The following is a 14,945-nucleotide window of genomic DNA, read 5'->3' on the forward strand; positions in this document are numbered from 1 at the left end:
CTGTATGTGTTGTATGTGGTGACTACATAATGGCCACAGGGTGGTGGTGTTACACAGTATTTGAGGGATTATGTCTTTCACATACCAAACTGATGTTGTCCAAAATAATTATTTATATGTATCTCTTTTGAGTGCCACAAGGAAAATATGAACTCAAAGAAAAAGGCCTTATGAAATTGGTAGGGGTGGGGAAATGTTTATATATATATATGGTGTGTAAGTGTATGCATGTGTGTGGATGTATAAGGTAGGTAGCACATCTTAGTTACATATCCGAGGAATAAATAATGTACATAGACATTTTTCAGAAAAATACACTACAAAAGTATGTGGACACCCCTTCAAATTAGTGGATTCACCTATTTAATCCACACAGGTTGCTGACATGGGGGAAAAAATAGAGCACAAAGCAATGCAATCTCCATAGACAAACATTGGCAGTAGAATGGCCCATACTGAAGAGCTCAGTGACTTTAAATGTGTTACTGTCATGTGATGCCACATTTCTAAGTCAGTTTGTCAAATTCTGGCCATGCAAGAGCTGCCCCTGTCAACTGTAAGTGCTGTTATTGTGAATTGGAAAAGTTTAGGAGCAACAACGGCTCAGCCGTGAAGTGGTAGGCCAGACAAGCTCACAGAGTGGGACTGCCGAGTGTTGATGCACATAAAGAACGTCTGTCCTCGGTTGCAACACTCACTACCAAGTTCCAAACTGCCTCTGGAAGCAACGTCAACACAATAACTGTTTGTTAGGAGCTTCATGAAATGGATTTCCATGGCTGAACAGCCTCACACAAGCCTAAGATAACCATGCGCAATGCCAAGCGTTGGCTGGAGTGGTGTAAAGCTCGCCGCCATTGGTCTCAGTGGAAACGCATTCTCTGGAGAAACTAATCACGCTTCACCATCTGGCAGTCTGACGGAGAAACCTGGCTTTGGCGGATGCCAGGAGAACGCAACCTGCCCGAATGCATAGTGCCAACTGTAAAGTTTGGTGGATGGGGAATAATGGTCATGGTTTGGGCTAGGCCCATTAGTTCCAGTAAAGGGACATTTTAATGGTACAGCATTCAATGACATTGTAGACGATGCTGTGCTTCCAACTTTGTGGCAACAGTTTGGGGAAGGCCCTTTCCTGTACCAGCATGGCAATGCCCCCGTGCACAAAGCGAGGTTCATACAGAAATGGTTTGTCGAGATCCGTGTGGAAGAACTTGACTGGCCTGCACAGAGCCATGACCTCAACCTTAATGAACACCTTTGGGATGAATTGGAATGCCGACTACGACCACACTAATGTTCTTGTGGCTGAATGGAAGCAAGTCCCTACAGCAATGCAACATCTAGTGGAAAGCCTTCCCAGAAGAGTGGAGGCTGTTATAGCAGCAAAGGAGGACCAACTTCATATTAATGCCCATGATTTTTGAATGAGATGTTCGATGAGCCGGTGTCCACATACTTTCTGGCATGTAGTGAATACACTGAACGAAAAATATAAACGCAACATGCAACAATTTAAAAGCTTTTACTGAGTTACTGTTCATGTAAGGAAACCAGTCAATATGAATACATTCATTAGGCCCTAATCTATGGATTTCACATGACTGGGTAGGGGCACAGCCATGGATGGGCCTGGGAGGGCATAGTCCTACCAACTTGGGAGCCAGGCATACCCACTTGGGAGCCAGGCCCACCAACTGGGGAGCCAGGGCCCAGCCAATCAGATTGTTTTTTCCCCACAAAGGGACTTTTTTAGAGACAGAAATACTCCTCAGACGATCCGACATGAACAAGCCTGATGTGGAGGTCCTGGGCTGGTGTGGTTACACATAGTCTGCAGTTGTGAGGCAGGTTGAATGTACTGCCAAATTTTCTAAAAAGACAGTGGTAGAGCAATGGACATTACATTTTCTGGCAGCAGCTCTGGTGGACATACCTGCAGTTAGCTTACCAATTGCACACCACCTTAAAACTTGAGACAATTGTGGCATTGTGTTGTGTGATAAAACTGCACATTTTAGAGTGGACTTTTATTGTCCCCAGCACAAGGTGCACCTGTGTAATGATAATTCTGTTTAATCAGCTTTTTGAAATGCCACACCTGTCAGGTGGATGGATTAACTTGGCAAATGAGAAATGCTCAGTAACAGGGATGTAAACAAATTTGTGCACACAATTTTATAGGAATACGCTTTTTTGTGCGTATAGAACATTTCTGGGATATTTTATTTCAGCTCATGAAACATGGGATCAACACTTTACATGTTGCGTTATATTTTTGTTCAATATATATAATTAGGGTTTTCATCTCTCAGTTACACTTAATTGTGTTTAAAAAAAAATAAAAACGATATGATTTAATATTGGCCTTTTGGATGATGTTGCTCTTTAATAACTTTGTAAAATACAGTGCAATTGGCTGGTTGCAGATACATGTAATGTATAGTTGATTCTTCATGTTCGTTGTTGTCTACTTGGCTTCTATTGACCGCATCATCTTTTATTGTTCTGAAGAATGTAGATAGTTAATTTTATTTGAATGTACACACATTTAAAAACATATACTTTTTATATAATTATTATGTAAGTATCCATATAACATTTGAACAAATTAAAACTTTATGTGAAGTTGTATGTTGGTCTCTCTTGTCGTGGTTTCTCTCCTTTTAGGATGACAGACTAGTCTAATTGATAGTCTGTAATATTCATGAGGCTATTTGTATTGTGTTAATATTACAGATTGCACCTTTAAATAGTTCTGTAGAGGACGGAGGACACTGATTGGCCTCACGAGATGTCAATCAAATTGACCGTTTTTTTTAAGCCAACCAACATCAGCAAGCGCCACACAGCAGTGAGTACAGTTTGTTATGACCAGGTTATGACTGGGAGTAAAGTGATTCAAATAGTGGTTGAACACTGAAAACTATGCCCGTGTTGTACTTGGACGAGTGATTAAGCGTCTTGCTTCAAAGTAACGGTTCACGGCGAGTAAAGCTGCAACGGTGACCGTCCTGAACTGGTTTTGGCTACAGTTGCCTAGTTCGTTACTGTTGCGCGTGTTCACTGACCCGACCATGGTGGAGGTATTTGTTGGGAAAACTCTCCTCAATAAAGAAGGGGATCTTATAGACCCAGAAGAAGCTCTCAGGAATAAAGTCGTGGGAATATATTTTTCTGCCGGCTGGTGCCCGCCTTGTCGAGATTTCACCCCTATTCTATGCGATTTTTACACGGAACTTGTCGAGGAGAGCGAACCACCTGCACAGCTAGAAATCGTTTTCATATCTTCTGACAAGTCGAGTGATGATATGGTGGAGTATTATCATGACATGCACGGAGATTGGCTGGCCCTGCCTTGGACGGATCAATACAAACAGTAAATTCTTATGACTGTCTCATCTTTCATGTAGCCTATTCCCATTTGAGTTATTGGAAAGGGATAGTATTGATAAACATGGTTGAACTGGTCTTAGGCCTATATACTTTCCTCCACTGTCGAGCCATAGTACAGAGATTGTAAGCAACAGGCTTTGTAAGAGGTTTATGGGTCACCCTTTGAGGGATTAGGTTTAAAAATAGGGCAATGTCTCTACCTGCCTGATGAGACAAGTGATTGGAGCTCAGGAAGGCTAGCCTACTGTATTCCTCTGCTCGATTGGGACCTGTATTTTGTATGGTATAATCCATAGAGTTATAAAGTCATGATTATGCCCTGTGCTCTTCCACTTTCCCTCCAGTGATTTAAAGAAGAGATTCAATATCACAGCGGTCCCAAAGCTGGTGATTGTGAAGGAGAATGGAGACGTAATCACAGACAAGGGAAGGAAACAGATCCGGGACCAGGGACTAGCCTGCTTCAGGAGCTGGTTGGAGGTGGCCGAAGTGTTCCAGAACTTTAAAGCTTTATAGACATTCTAGAGTACATAGTTCTACATTATAGAGCACCTTCCTTCTTCTGACTTATAAAAACAATAATTTTTGAACAATAGTGGCAATACTAAACTTCTGCACTACAACAAAATAGGGCTTTTTTTCCTTCTTAAATAGGCTTTTATAATACCAGCTGCAATAGAAACAATGAACAGACATGAGTGGCTTATATTTTCAGAATACATATTTTGAGGTGTTCGGCTATTTTTATATTTTGTTTTATATGACTTAAAATGCACACTAATTAAATCCTTTGCTGTCTGTTTACAGTGTAGTTATTGTTGACTGTGGAGTCTTGTGTTGTTGTGTTATGTATGGAACATTCATGTCACTGTCATTCCCCAGTGTGCCATTAGTATGCTTCTAGGAAAGCCCATAGGATAGTATTTCCACCTTGGCTAATACACCTGAGTGTCACTCCTCATTGCCTTTGCACCTCTTTGCATTTAAGCATCATTTTGTTTTACTTGTAAATTGGCAAGCTCCTCAACTTTGATTATGATAGTCTAGTCACTCAGCACACATCCCAGTCTCTGTAGATTTGATTGTTTTTAAGGTTACCTAAGGGCCTTCTTGTAATCATGCAAAGCAGGCTCCAGAGATTCTATCATGACAAATCATGTTGATGTACGTGAATTGAAAAATGTCCTCTTGATGACTGTAAACCGAGGTAAGGTAATGCTAATATCTTTGCACTTTATTTCAGGGATTTTATGGCAAGTTCACTTAATAACCTCAAGATGTCGCCATAGACTCACCTATGAGAGTACATCCTCAGCTAAAGATTGTTTGAAACAGCACTACCTCTCATTGCCTCCTAGGTTGTATGTTTTTCAACCTTATTTTGAGAGAACATTTATTGGAAACAATGCCCTTTTAAAATAACATTTTAAGAGAGTTTCTATTGCAGGGGACAGGGAAACAGGGAAACTATAGTTTGAGGGGGATTTGACCAAATGTTAAGCTGAATTTGACTCTTTGAAGTAAATGAAGCTTTACAAATTGGAGGAATTTTGTGTTAAACAAATCTCTCAAAACGACATTGGCATAGCCCTTGCTAAGTAAGCTCCTCCCCTCCGATTACATTATGGTCTGACTGAAATACTGCCTATATAGTGCTTAGTGGGCCATTCGGTCTTCGGTTGAATATTTTGCAATAATGGGGAATTATGTCGATCTGTGGAAGAAACGTGCCGTCCTTACTCAACTGAAGTGCCTTTAGGTCATCGTCTTGACCATGAAAATGTCTATTTGGGCTTTGATTAAAGTTTTTTTCATTTGTCAAGGTAGGCAACAGGTGATCAGAGCTACCTTTCAACCTTGTTCACCGGTCTGACAGCTGCTCTATGTAACTGTAGCGAGCTGCCGTCAATTTAGTCATTAAAGAGGCTTGAACTAGTGAGCGTATGATTACGGGGCTAGCTCAAACCTGTGCCATATAGGTCAAGACCTCTCGACAGAGGCCATAGTTTGCTCATGTAGGTTTCCGAGAAGCTATAGTCTTACCAGGTATGAGGCGAAGAGTCCCTCCGATGCTAGACAAAACGGACAATATACGATATTGGTTAGCTCTTCTTGATGGGACCATGATATATCACTTTCCCCAGAGAGCAAACTAAAACCCCTTCGGCTGTTTGACCAGTTTACACTGCTTGAATGCATGGCACACACTCACTTGCGCCTTCCCCAAGAGTATGCGCAGACCGGCTGGCTGGAGTGTTTACGGACATATTCAATCTCTCTCTGTCCCAGTCTGCTGTCCCCACTTGCTTCAAGATGTCAACCATTATTCCTGTACCCAAGAAAGCAAAGGTAACTGAGCTAAATGGCTATTGCCCTGTAGCACTCACTTCTGTCATCATGAAGTGGTTTGAGAGGCTTTCTTTTGCTTCTTAATGTTTTTTATTTAACCTTTACTTAAGTAGGCAAGTCAGTTAAGAACAAATTCTTACTGACAATGAGAGGCTAGTTAAGGATCATATCACCTCTAACGTGACACCCTAGACCCACGTCAATCCCCCCCCCCAATAGATCCACAGACAACGTAATCGCAGTCACACTGCACATTGCCCATTGCCCATTGCCCATTGCCCGATCCCATCTGGACCAGAGGAATCTATGTAAGAATGCTCTTCATTGACTATAGCTCAACATTCAACACCATAGTACCCTCTCAGCTCAGGTCCCTGGGTCTGAACGCGGCCCTCTGAAACTGGATCCTGGACTTTCTGGCGGGCCGCCCCCAGGTGGTGAAAGTAAGACAAAACACCTCCATTTTGCTGATCCTCAACACAGGCCCCATAAGGGTGCGTGCTCAGCCCCCTCCTGTACTACCTGTTCACCCATGACTGCATGGCCACGCATACCTTAAACTCAATCATGACGTTTTCAGATGACACAACATAAGTAGGCTTGATTATCAAAAATGACGAGACAGCCTACAGGGAGGAGATGAGGACCCTGGGAGAGTGGTGCCAGGAAAAGAACCTCTAACTCAACATCAACAAAACAAAGGACCTGATCGTGAACTTCAGGAAACAGCAGAGGGAGCACGCACCTATGCACCTATCCACATTGACTGGACCGCAGTGAAGAAAGTGGAAAGCTTCAAGTTCCTCGGCATACATATCACTGACGATCTGAAATGTTCCACCCACACAGACAGTGTGGTGAAGAATGCGCGACAGCGCCTCTTCAACCTCAGGAGGCTGAAGAAATTTGGCTTGCCCCCAAAAGCCTCACAGATTTTATATATGCACAATTGAGAGCATCCTATCGGGCTGGATCACCACCTGGTATGGCAACTGCACCGCCCGCAACCGCAGGGTTCTCCAAAGGGTGGTGCAGTCTGCCCAACGCATCACCGGGGACAAACTACCTGCCCTCCAGGACACCTACAGCCCCAATGTCACAGGAAGGCCAAAAATATCATCATGGACATCAACCACCCGAGCGAGCCACAGCCTGTTCACCACGCTATCATCCAGAAGGCGAGGTCAGCACAGGTGCATCAAAGCTGGGACTGAGAGACTGAAAAACAGCTTCTATCTCAAGGCCATCCGTCTGTTAAATAGCCACCACTAGCCGGCTTCCACCCGGCTTCCACACTGTTACGCAACCCTGCACCGGCTGCTGCCCTATATACATAGACTTACTGCTTTACTCATCTCATATGTATATACTGTATTCTATTTGACTGTATTTTAGCCAGTGTCACTCCGACATTGCTCAATCTAATATTATATAGTTATATTATTATATAAATAATTCCATTATTTTAATGTTAGATTTGTGTGTATTGTTGTGAATACTTTTAAATACTACTGCACTATTGGATCTAGGAACACAATTATTTTGCTACACCCGCAATAATATCTGCTAAATATGTGTATGTGACCAATAACATTTGATTTGATTTGCTTGAGTCAGACTTCCCAAGTATCCAAATGAACTGTCTGACCGCAACCACTGCTCTGTGACCGGTTCTCAGTGTGCTTCGAGACACAGCCAGTGGGATTGTGTGAGTCGTGAGTGCAGCCCTGATGAATAAACCACTATTTTGTAGCACCGGATGTGGTTTTCATACCGCTGCTCAGCTCTTCTTCTAAACCGCATTGTCAACAGAACAGAGTTGCAACAGGAGGACCTCAGTACTTCCTTTCCTTAACTGACAAGAGACTCATATTACCGAAAATAATGGACCTGATGTTGGGAGCAAAAATAATTAGGCTTTTATCCATCAAATTGATCTTGATTTATCTCCACATGCATTTTAGCCAAGAACAGTTGGCCTACGTTTGACATTTCACCACCACAGTTTTACTTGTTCATACTAGATCAAAGGACAGAATCGAGTGTGGAGCGCTTTATAGCATGCTTGTGTGTCAGGGGCGTATCTCAACTCTCATCTCCCCGATTTCTTCACATGGGATTGTCATGTCTATTTCAGGGCCAGACCAAATAAAATATAGCACAAGTTACGCAACTGAAATTGTGCATAGACAAATCCAGATCCACATGTCTAATGCATTTAGAGATTCAATCAAATAAGACTACTTTCTTGCTGGGCTGTGTATGAACAACCTGGTCTCAGAGAATTTCGTATTATTCTGTAAGTATATCCGAGATACTGAATTTAGTATGATATGTTACGTTTTGTGTGGTTGGCCTATGTTTTAATTTGTGGATGTCCTTCACCCATTTCCATGCAACACAGTCTTACAATCAATTCGTGCATATATGTACAAAATGCATTTCAGCTATAATTTTGTGCATTTTTGTGCGTTTTTCTGGCTTAATTTGTGAGAAAAGACACAAATTTATGTGCTTCTTAATTTGTGCGAAAAGACACAAATTTAACCAGTAGGCTACACACAAGCCTTTTCAACAACCATATAGACGCGATAGTTTATATTTAATTTTTGTTCTTAAACTCGATGTAGGATCAGGCAAAATGCCTTGAGTTGCACACCTTATGCAGGTTTGGTCCTCCGTTGGTTGCCATGTGTCCATATCGAGTGGTGTGGTCATGATGTCTAGGTCCGCTTGTCAACGGATGTGGAAAGCATAGTGCAACCTAGGAGTTTGGTTTCTAGTTTTGAGTCGGTTGATCCACTTCCATCTCTGACACGTGGAAACCGGAGGGGGGAAGGGGGGGTGCACTCCACACATATGCGCGTAGGCCGGAGGGGTCCGGGCGCGGCTGGCCAAAGTTGTGGGCCCGATGGTTGCCCACTTGTAGATTGACCCATTGGTTGGGTTAAAGAGTCGTCTGTCCATAGGGTGGGGGTTAGGGTTAGGTCCAGTTGGAGTTAGGGTTAGGTATAGTTAGTAGAACGGTTAGGGTTAAGGTTAGGGTAAGGTATAGTCGCGTATATGGTTGTTGCAAAGGCTTGTGTGCCTACTGGTTAAATTCGTGTCTTTTCGCACGAATTAAGTAGCACATAAATTAGTGTATTTTCGAAACGAATTGAACCACACAAAAATGCACAAAAACGCACTAAATCTGCTGAAATACATTTTGTACATATATGCGCGAATTGGATGTGAGGCTGGGCTGTTCTATGATATGTTATGAATTACAATTCATATTATATGTCACAAATTTGCAAAACGTACAATAGGGCAAGGGTTAGCTAACATACAAAATAGAGAAAAAGTACTAAGTAGTTGAAAAATGGCTAATTTGTTAAAATGCTAAAGTTGTCTGCGATGACATTTGAACCCACAACCTTTGGGTTGCTAGACATTCAGGTTGTATGCCTACCCATCCACTCTGACTCAAACTTACTTTATCACACTAATTTAAGTGTACCGGATTTATGTTTACTATGTTAAGTTTAGTCTATGAGACCCGGCTGGTATGAAAGCCAGTAGTGTTTCTTATGCTAATGGCATGCTGAATCAGGTAACGACACATCCATTATGTGAGTTGCGAGAGGAGAGGCGGAGGAATCACCGGGGCGGACTCGCGGATCCTGTTCCTGTCAGAGTATACATACACACACACACATACACACTCTTTAGGCTCGTGTTCACGGACTCAGGAGCTCGAAGACCGGTCCAGGTTTGGGTACCGCACCGTGCGCTTCAGCGAACCCCTCCGCTGGAATTAAGAGAAATGGATGAATGAAACGGAAAGGTACGTAGAGATTACAAGGATTATTGTTAAATATTGTCTGTCTAAAGCGTGGGATTGCGATGCTGTGGGTAAGTAGGGTACACTTTGCCATTGGTTGGCTATTGTTTGAGAGTTGCGGTTGATGTGAGCACATGTTGCCATGTACACACAATTAACTGTTCACATTAGGACGTTTAGAGTCTCTTTACTTTAGTGTAAGATTTGGTGAGGAAATTGTTTCGATTTTAACTAGTCAGTTCAGCCATTTCATTTCAATTTGTAAATTTTTTTGGCGTGTGCGTGTGTGTGTGTGTGTGTGTGTGTGTAAAGAGAGGAGACTTGAATAATGGTGCCTTATTCATTGGGACAGGATAGTGGGATGTTTTTTTTAAACGATGGGAGGGCAAGATAATATTGAGAAGAGAATGGACTAATAGAATATGGATAGCCTGGAGTGGAAATGGGATTGTGTCTAATGAGATGAAAGAGGGTAGTGTTGGAATGAGATGAGACAGTATCCTACTCTCACTTCTCCAGCAGTAAGCTATTGGGGATAGAATGGAAGGGGTTTAGTGAAGAGGAGCGGTGTGCACGGTTCTCTCATGTTAATAGACATCAGAATGACACGTTCTCTTCTGTGGGAGAGACAGACGGGCACTCTGACTTAGAGGCATTATGTTGCAACGCTCCTACCTTTTCTTGTGTGACTAGAAACTGTCAATGGTACCACAGGTTACCTATTAGTTCTCTCTTTCTCCATCCCTTTCTCTCTCCCTCTCTCTCTCTCTCTCTCTCTCTCCCCTCTCTCTCTCTCACACACACACACACACACACACACACACACACACACACACACACACACACACATGGGGAGAGAGTGATGAAGTGTAAATCAATAACTGAACAGGGAGAGATCATGATTTAAATTAGTTTTGTGCGCAGTCATGCACCCACACACATTCAGTGCATTCGGAAAGTATTCAGACCCCTTCACTATTTCCACATTAGGTTACGTTACAGCCTCATTCTAAAATAGATTTTTGTGTTTGTTTTCTCATCCTCTACACACGATACCCCATAATGACAGAGCGGAAAAAGGTTTTTAACATTTGACAAATGTATAAAAACTTTTTTTTAATCACATTTACATAAGTGTTCAGACCTTTTACTCAGTACTTTGTTAATGCACCGTTGGCAGTGATTACAGCCTTGAGTCTTCTTGGGTATGATGCTAGAAGCTTGGCATGCCTGTTTTGGAGAGTTTCTCCCATTCTCTCTGCAGATCCTCTCAAACTTTGTCAGGTTGGCTGGGGAGCCTCGCTGCATAGCTATTTTCAGGTCTCTCCAGAGATATTCGATCGGGTTTAAGTCCAGGCTCTGGCTGGGCCACTCAAGGACATTCAGAGACTTGTCCCAAAGCCACTCCTGCGTTGTCTTGGCTGTGTGCTTAGGGTCATTGTCCTGTTGGTAGGTGAACCTTTGCCCCAGTCTGAGATCTGCTCTGGTGCAGGTTTTCATCAAGGATCTCTCTGTACTTTGCTCCGTTAATCTTTTCCTCGATCCTGACTAGTCTCCCAGTCCCTGCCACTGAAAAACATCCCCACAGTATGATGCTGCCACCACCATGCTCCACCGTAGGGATGATGCCAGGTTTGTTCCAGACATGACGCTTGGCATTCAGGCCAAAGAGTTCAATCTTGGTTTCATCAGACCAGAGAATCTTGTTTCTCATGGTCTGAGACTCCTTTAGGTACCTTTTTAGCAAACATCAAGCGGGCTGTCGTGTGCCTTTTACTGAGAAGTTGCTTCCGCCTGGCCGCTCTACCATAAAGGCCTAATTGGTGGAGTGCTGCAGAGATGGTTGTCCTTCTGGAAGGTTCTCCCATCTCCTCAGAGGAACTCTGGAGCTCTTTGAGAGTGACCATCAGGTTCTTGGTCACTTCCCTGACCAAGGCCCTTATCCCACGATTTCTCAGTTTGGCCAGGCGGCCAGCTCTAGGAAGAGTCTTGATGATTCCAAACTTCTTCTATTTAAGAATGTTGGAGGCCACTGTGTTCTTGGGGACCTTCAATGCTGCATAAATGTTTTGGTACCCTTCCCAAAATTTGTGCCCTGACACAATCTTGTTTCTGAGCTCTACACACAATTCCTTCGACCTCATGGCTTGGTTTTTGCTCTGACATGCACTGTCAACTGTGGGACCTTATATAGACAGGTGTGTGCCTTTTCAAATGATGTCCAATCACAGGTGGACTCCAATCAAGTTGTAGAAACATCTCAAGGATGATCAATGGAAACAGGATACGTCGTAGCTCTATTTCAAATGGTCTGAATACTTACATAAATAAGGTATTTATGTTTTTTATTTTTAATAAATTTACAAGCATTTCTAAAAAAACAGTTTTTCCTTAGTCTTTATGGGGTATTGTGTGTAGATTGTTGAGGGAAAAATAAGATTTTTTTAATATGGCTGTAACGTGACAGGCACTGTACATACACACTCATCCAGCCAGCCCACCCACCTCTTGTGGGCGGGTGGGCTGTACATAAATTCTGATGACAATTGGGGAGATTAGCAGTAAAATATTAAAGTCGTGAGAGACTAAAGTGTCAGTATTTGGGTTGTTTCACCATAGATTAACCACGTCACAACATCAGATCTCCTATAGCCTGTAGCTGCAATTCTGCTCTCTTACAATTCAACCTCTTGATTTTAGTCAGGAAAGTTTGGGTTAAGTCCCTCACTGCTAAAATATTTGTCCATAAAAAATCCTGTTGTTTTCTAAACCATGAAAAACCCAACTGGGATTGATTTGAAATTAGTTTTTTATGAATGATTTAGTCAAATATTTTAACTATGAGCACTGGCAGTCAAAAATCAGCCACATTCTATTTTCCTTAGTAGTGTCAGACCCCACGCTGTAGCAGTGAAATGACTAGTAGTCACTTGCCAAACATACACTACATGGCCAAAAGTATTTGGACACCCCTTAAAAATTGTGGATTTGGCTATTTCAGCCAAATCTGTTTCTGACGGGTGTATAAAATCGAGCACACCGCTATGCAATCTCCATAGACAAACACGGGCAGTGAAATGGTCCGCACTGAAGACCTCAGTGACTTTCAACTTTCAATGTGGCACCGTCATAGGATGCTGCCTTTCCAACAAGTCAGTTTGTCAGATTTATGCCCTGCTAGAGCTGCCCCGGTCAAGTGCTGTTATTGTGTTATTGTGAAGCCTCTGGACGTCAGCACAAGATCTGTTCATCGGGAGCTTCCTGAAATGGGTTTCTATGGCCGAGCAGCCGCACACAAGCCTAAGATCCCCATGCGCAATGCCAAGTGTCACGACTTCTATCGAAGGTGGCCCCCCTGCCTGTTCGGGAGGCGCTCGGCGGTCGTCGTCGCCGGTCTACTAGCTGCCACCGATCCCCTTTTCTGTTTGTTATGTCTTATTGGTTGCACCTGTTTCTTGTTTGAGTTTTGGTTCAGGACTATTTAAGCCTGTTAGGCCCGCCTGCTTTTGTGCGGGCTTGTTCTCTGTTAGTCTAGGTTGGTTGCGTGTTATGTTCACTGACTGTTTGGAGCTAAGTTTTGGGTTGGACATATTTGTTTTCGCCTGTTGGTTTTGACGTTACTTTTGGATACCGTAATAAAGTTTGGTTTCCCCCATTATCCTCTGCTCTCTGCGCTTGATTCCACACCCACCACTCCTGGCTGTGTGACACCAAGTGTCAGCTGGAATGGTGTAAAGCTCATCACTATTGGACTATGGAGCAGTGGAAATGTGTTCTCTGGAGTGATGAATCACGCTTCACCATCTGGCAGCCAACGGACGAATCTGGGTTTGGCGGATGCCAGGAGAATTCACGGTGGCAACTGTAAAGTTTTGGCGGAGGAGGAATAATGGTCTGGGGCTGTTTTTCATTGTTCGGGCTAGGCCCCTTAATTCCAGTGAAGGTAAATCTTAAAGCTACAGCATACAATGACATTCTAGACGATTCTATGCTTCCAACCTTGTGTCACAGTTTGGGGAAGGCCCTTTCCTGTTTCAGCATGGCAATGCCCCCGTGCACAAAGTGAAGTCCATACAGAAATGGTTTGTCGAGATTGGTCTAGAAGAACTTGACTGGCCTGCACAGAGCCCTGACCTCAACCCAATCGAACACTTTTGGGATGAATTGGAACTCCGACTGCGAGCCAAGCCTAATCACCCAACATCAATGCCCGACCTCGCTAATGCTCTTGTGGCTGAATGGAAGCAAGTCCCTGCAGCAATGTTCCAACATCTAGTGGAAAGCCTTCCCAGAAGTGTGGAGGCTGTTGTAGCAGCAAAGGGAGGACCAACTCTATATTAATGGCCATGATTTTGGAATGAGATGTTCAACGAGCCATGTAGTGTATGTTGTCCACTTAACTTTCTGTTTAGGAGGGTATGATTTACCTTAGTGAGATGCTTAATACAACAATACATTATATGTCTGCATCTGTGTGTGAGTCCAATGTCCATCTGTTAGAGATGTTCTGTTGTTTACTGTGTGAAATATTCACTAGTTAGTCCTCTACTGGCCTGCTGGTGGTGCTGATGTGACGTTTAGCTCATGTTACACAGATCAGGTGTCAGTCATCCTCTCTCTGAAGTACAGTCCACTGATATACACTTAATCGCCAGTTTATTAGGTACACCACGCTGTTCAAGAATATAATTCACTCCTACAGACAGTAAGTCATGTAGCCATGGATTGCTATATTAAGCAGGCAGACAGGCATCGAGGCATTCAGTTACTGTTCGATGGAATGTTAGACTGGGCAAAATGAGTAACCTAAGCGACTTTGAGCGTGGTTCCAGTATCTCAGAAACGGCCGGCCTCCTGGGCTTTTCCCACACAACCGTGTCTAGGGTTTACTGAGAATGGTGCGACAAACAAAGCCAGCGGCAGTCCTGTGGGCAAAAACAGCTTGTTACTGAAAGGTCGAAGGAGAATGGCAAGAATCGTGCAAGCTAACGGGCATGCCAAATAGGCAAATAGCGGTGCAGTACAAGAGTGGTGTGCAGAACGGCATCTCAGAAACGCACAACTCGTTGGTCATTGTCACGGATGGGCTATTGCAGCAGGCGACCCCACCGGGTTCAACTCCAATCACCTAAAAACAAACAAGGAGCGTCTCCAGTGATCACCAACACTGGACAATATGAGGAGTGGAAAAACAATGCCTGGTTCGATGGTTCCTGTTGCATCATCCCGGTTCCTGTTGCATCATGCTGATGGCAGAGTCAGGATTTGGCATAAGCAGCATGAGTCCATGGCTCCTTCTTGCCTGGCGTCAACGGTACAGGCTGGTGACGGTGGAGTAACAGTGTGGGGAATGTTTTCCTGGCACACATTAGGT

General features: G+C 43.4%; 2 protein-coding genes across 4 annotated transcripts in view; both read left to right on the forward strand.

Moving 5' to 3' along the window:
• The first annotated feature begins 2,837 nt into the window (after positions 1 to 2,837).
• LOC118387887 (nucleoredoxin-like protein 2) lies at positions 2,838 to 4,196 on the forward strand. Its single transcript, XM_035776701.2, has 2 exons — positions 2,838 to 3,379; positions 3,741 to 4,196. The coding sequence occupies exons 1-2, from the start codon at positions 3,078 to 3,080 to the stop codon at positions 3,910 to 3,912; spliced, it is 474 nt and encodes a 157-aa protein (XP_035632594.1). The 5' UTR covers positions 2,838 to 3,077; the 3' UTR covers positions 3,913 to 4,196.
• Positions 4,197 to 9,305: 5,109 nt separating this feature from the next.
• The window catches only part of LOC118387888 (chondroitin sulfate N-acetylgalactosaminyltransferase 1-like), a 46,415-nt gene continuing 40,775 nt past the window's right edge, over positions 9,306 to 14,945 (forward strand). For 2 of the 3 annotated variants that reach the window (XM_035776704.2, XM_035776703.2), the window contains exon 1: positions 9,319 to 9,574. The gene's annotated coding sequence lies outside the window, so the exon portion shown is untranslated. Of the gene's footprint in view, positions 9,575 to 14,945 lie in introns of all 3 variants that reach the window. The other variant, XM_035776705.2, reaches the window with a different exon arrangement.

The sequence above is a fragment of the Oncorhynchus keta genome, chromosome 9, assembly GCF_023373465.1.
Source record: "Oncorhynchus keta strain PuntledgeMale-10-30-2019 chromosome 9, Oket_V2, whole genome shotgun sequence".
NCBI classification, from domain to species: Eukaryota; Metazoa; Chordata; class Actinopteri; order Salmoniformes; family Salmonidae; genus Oncorhynchus; species Oncorhynchus keta.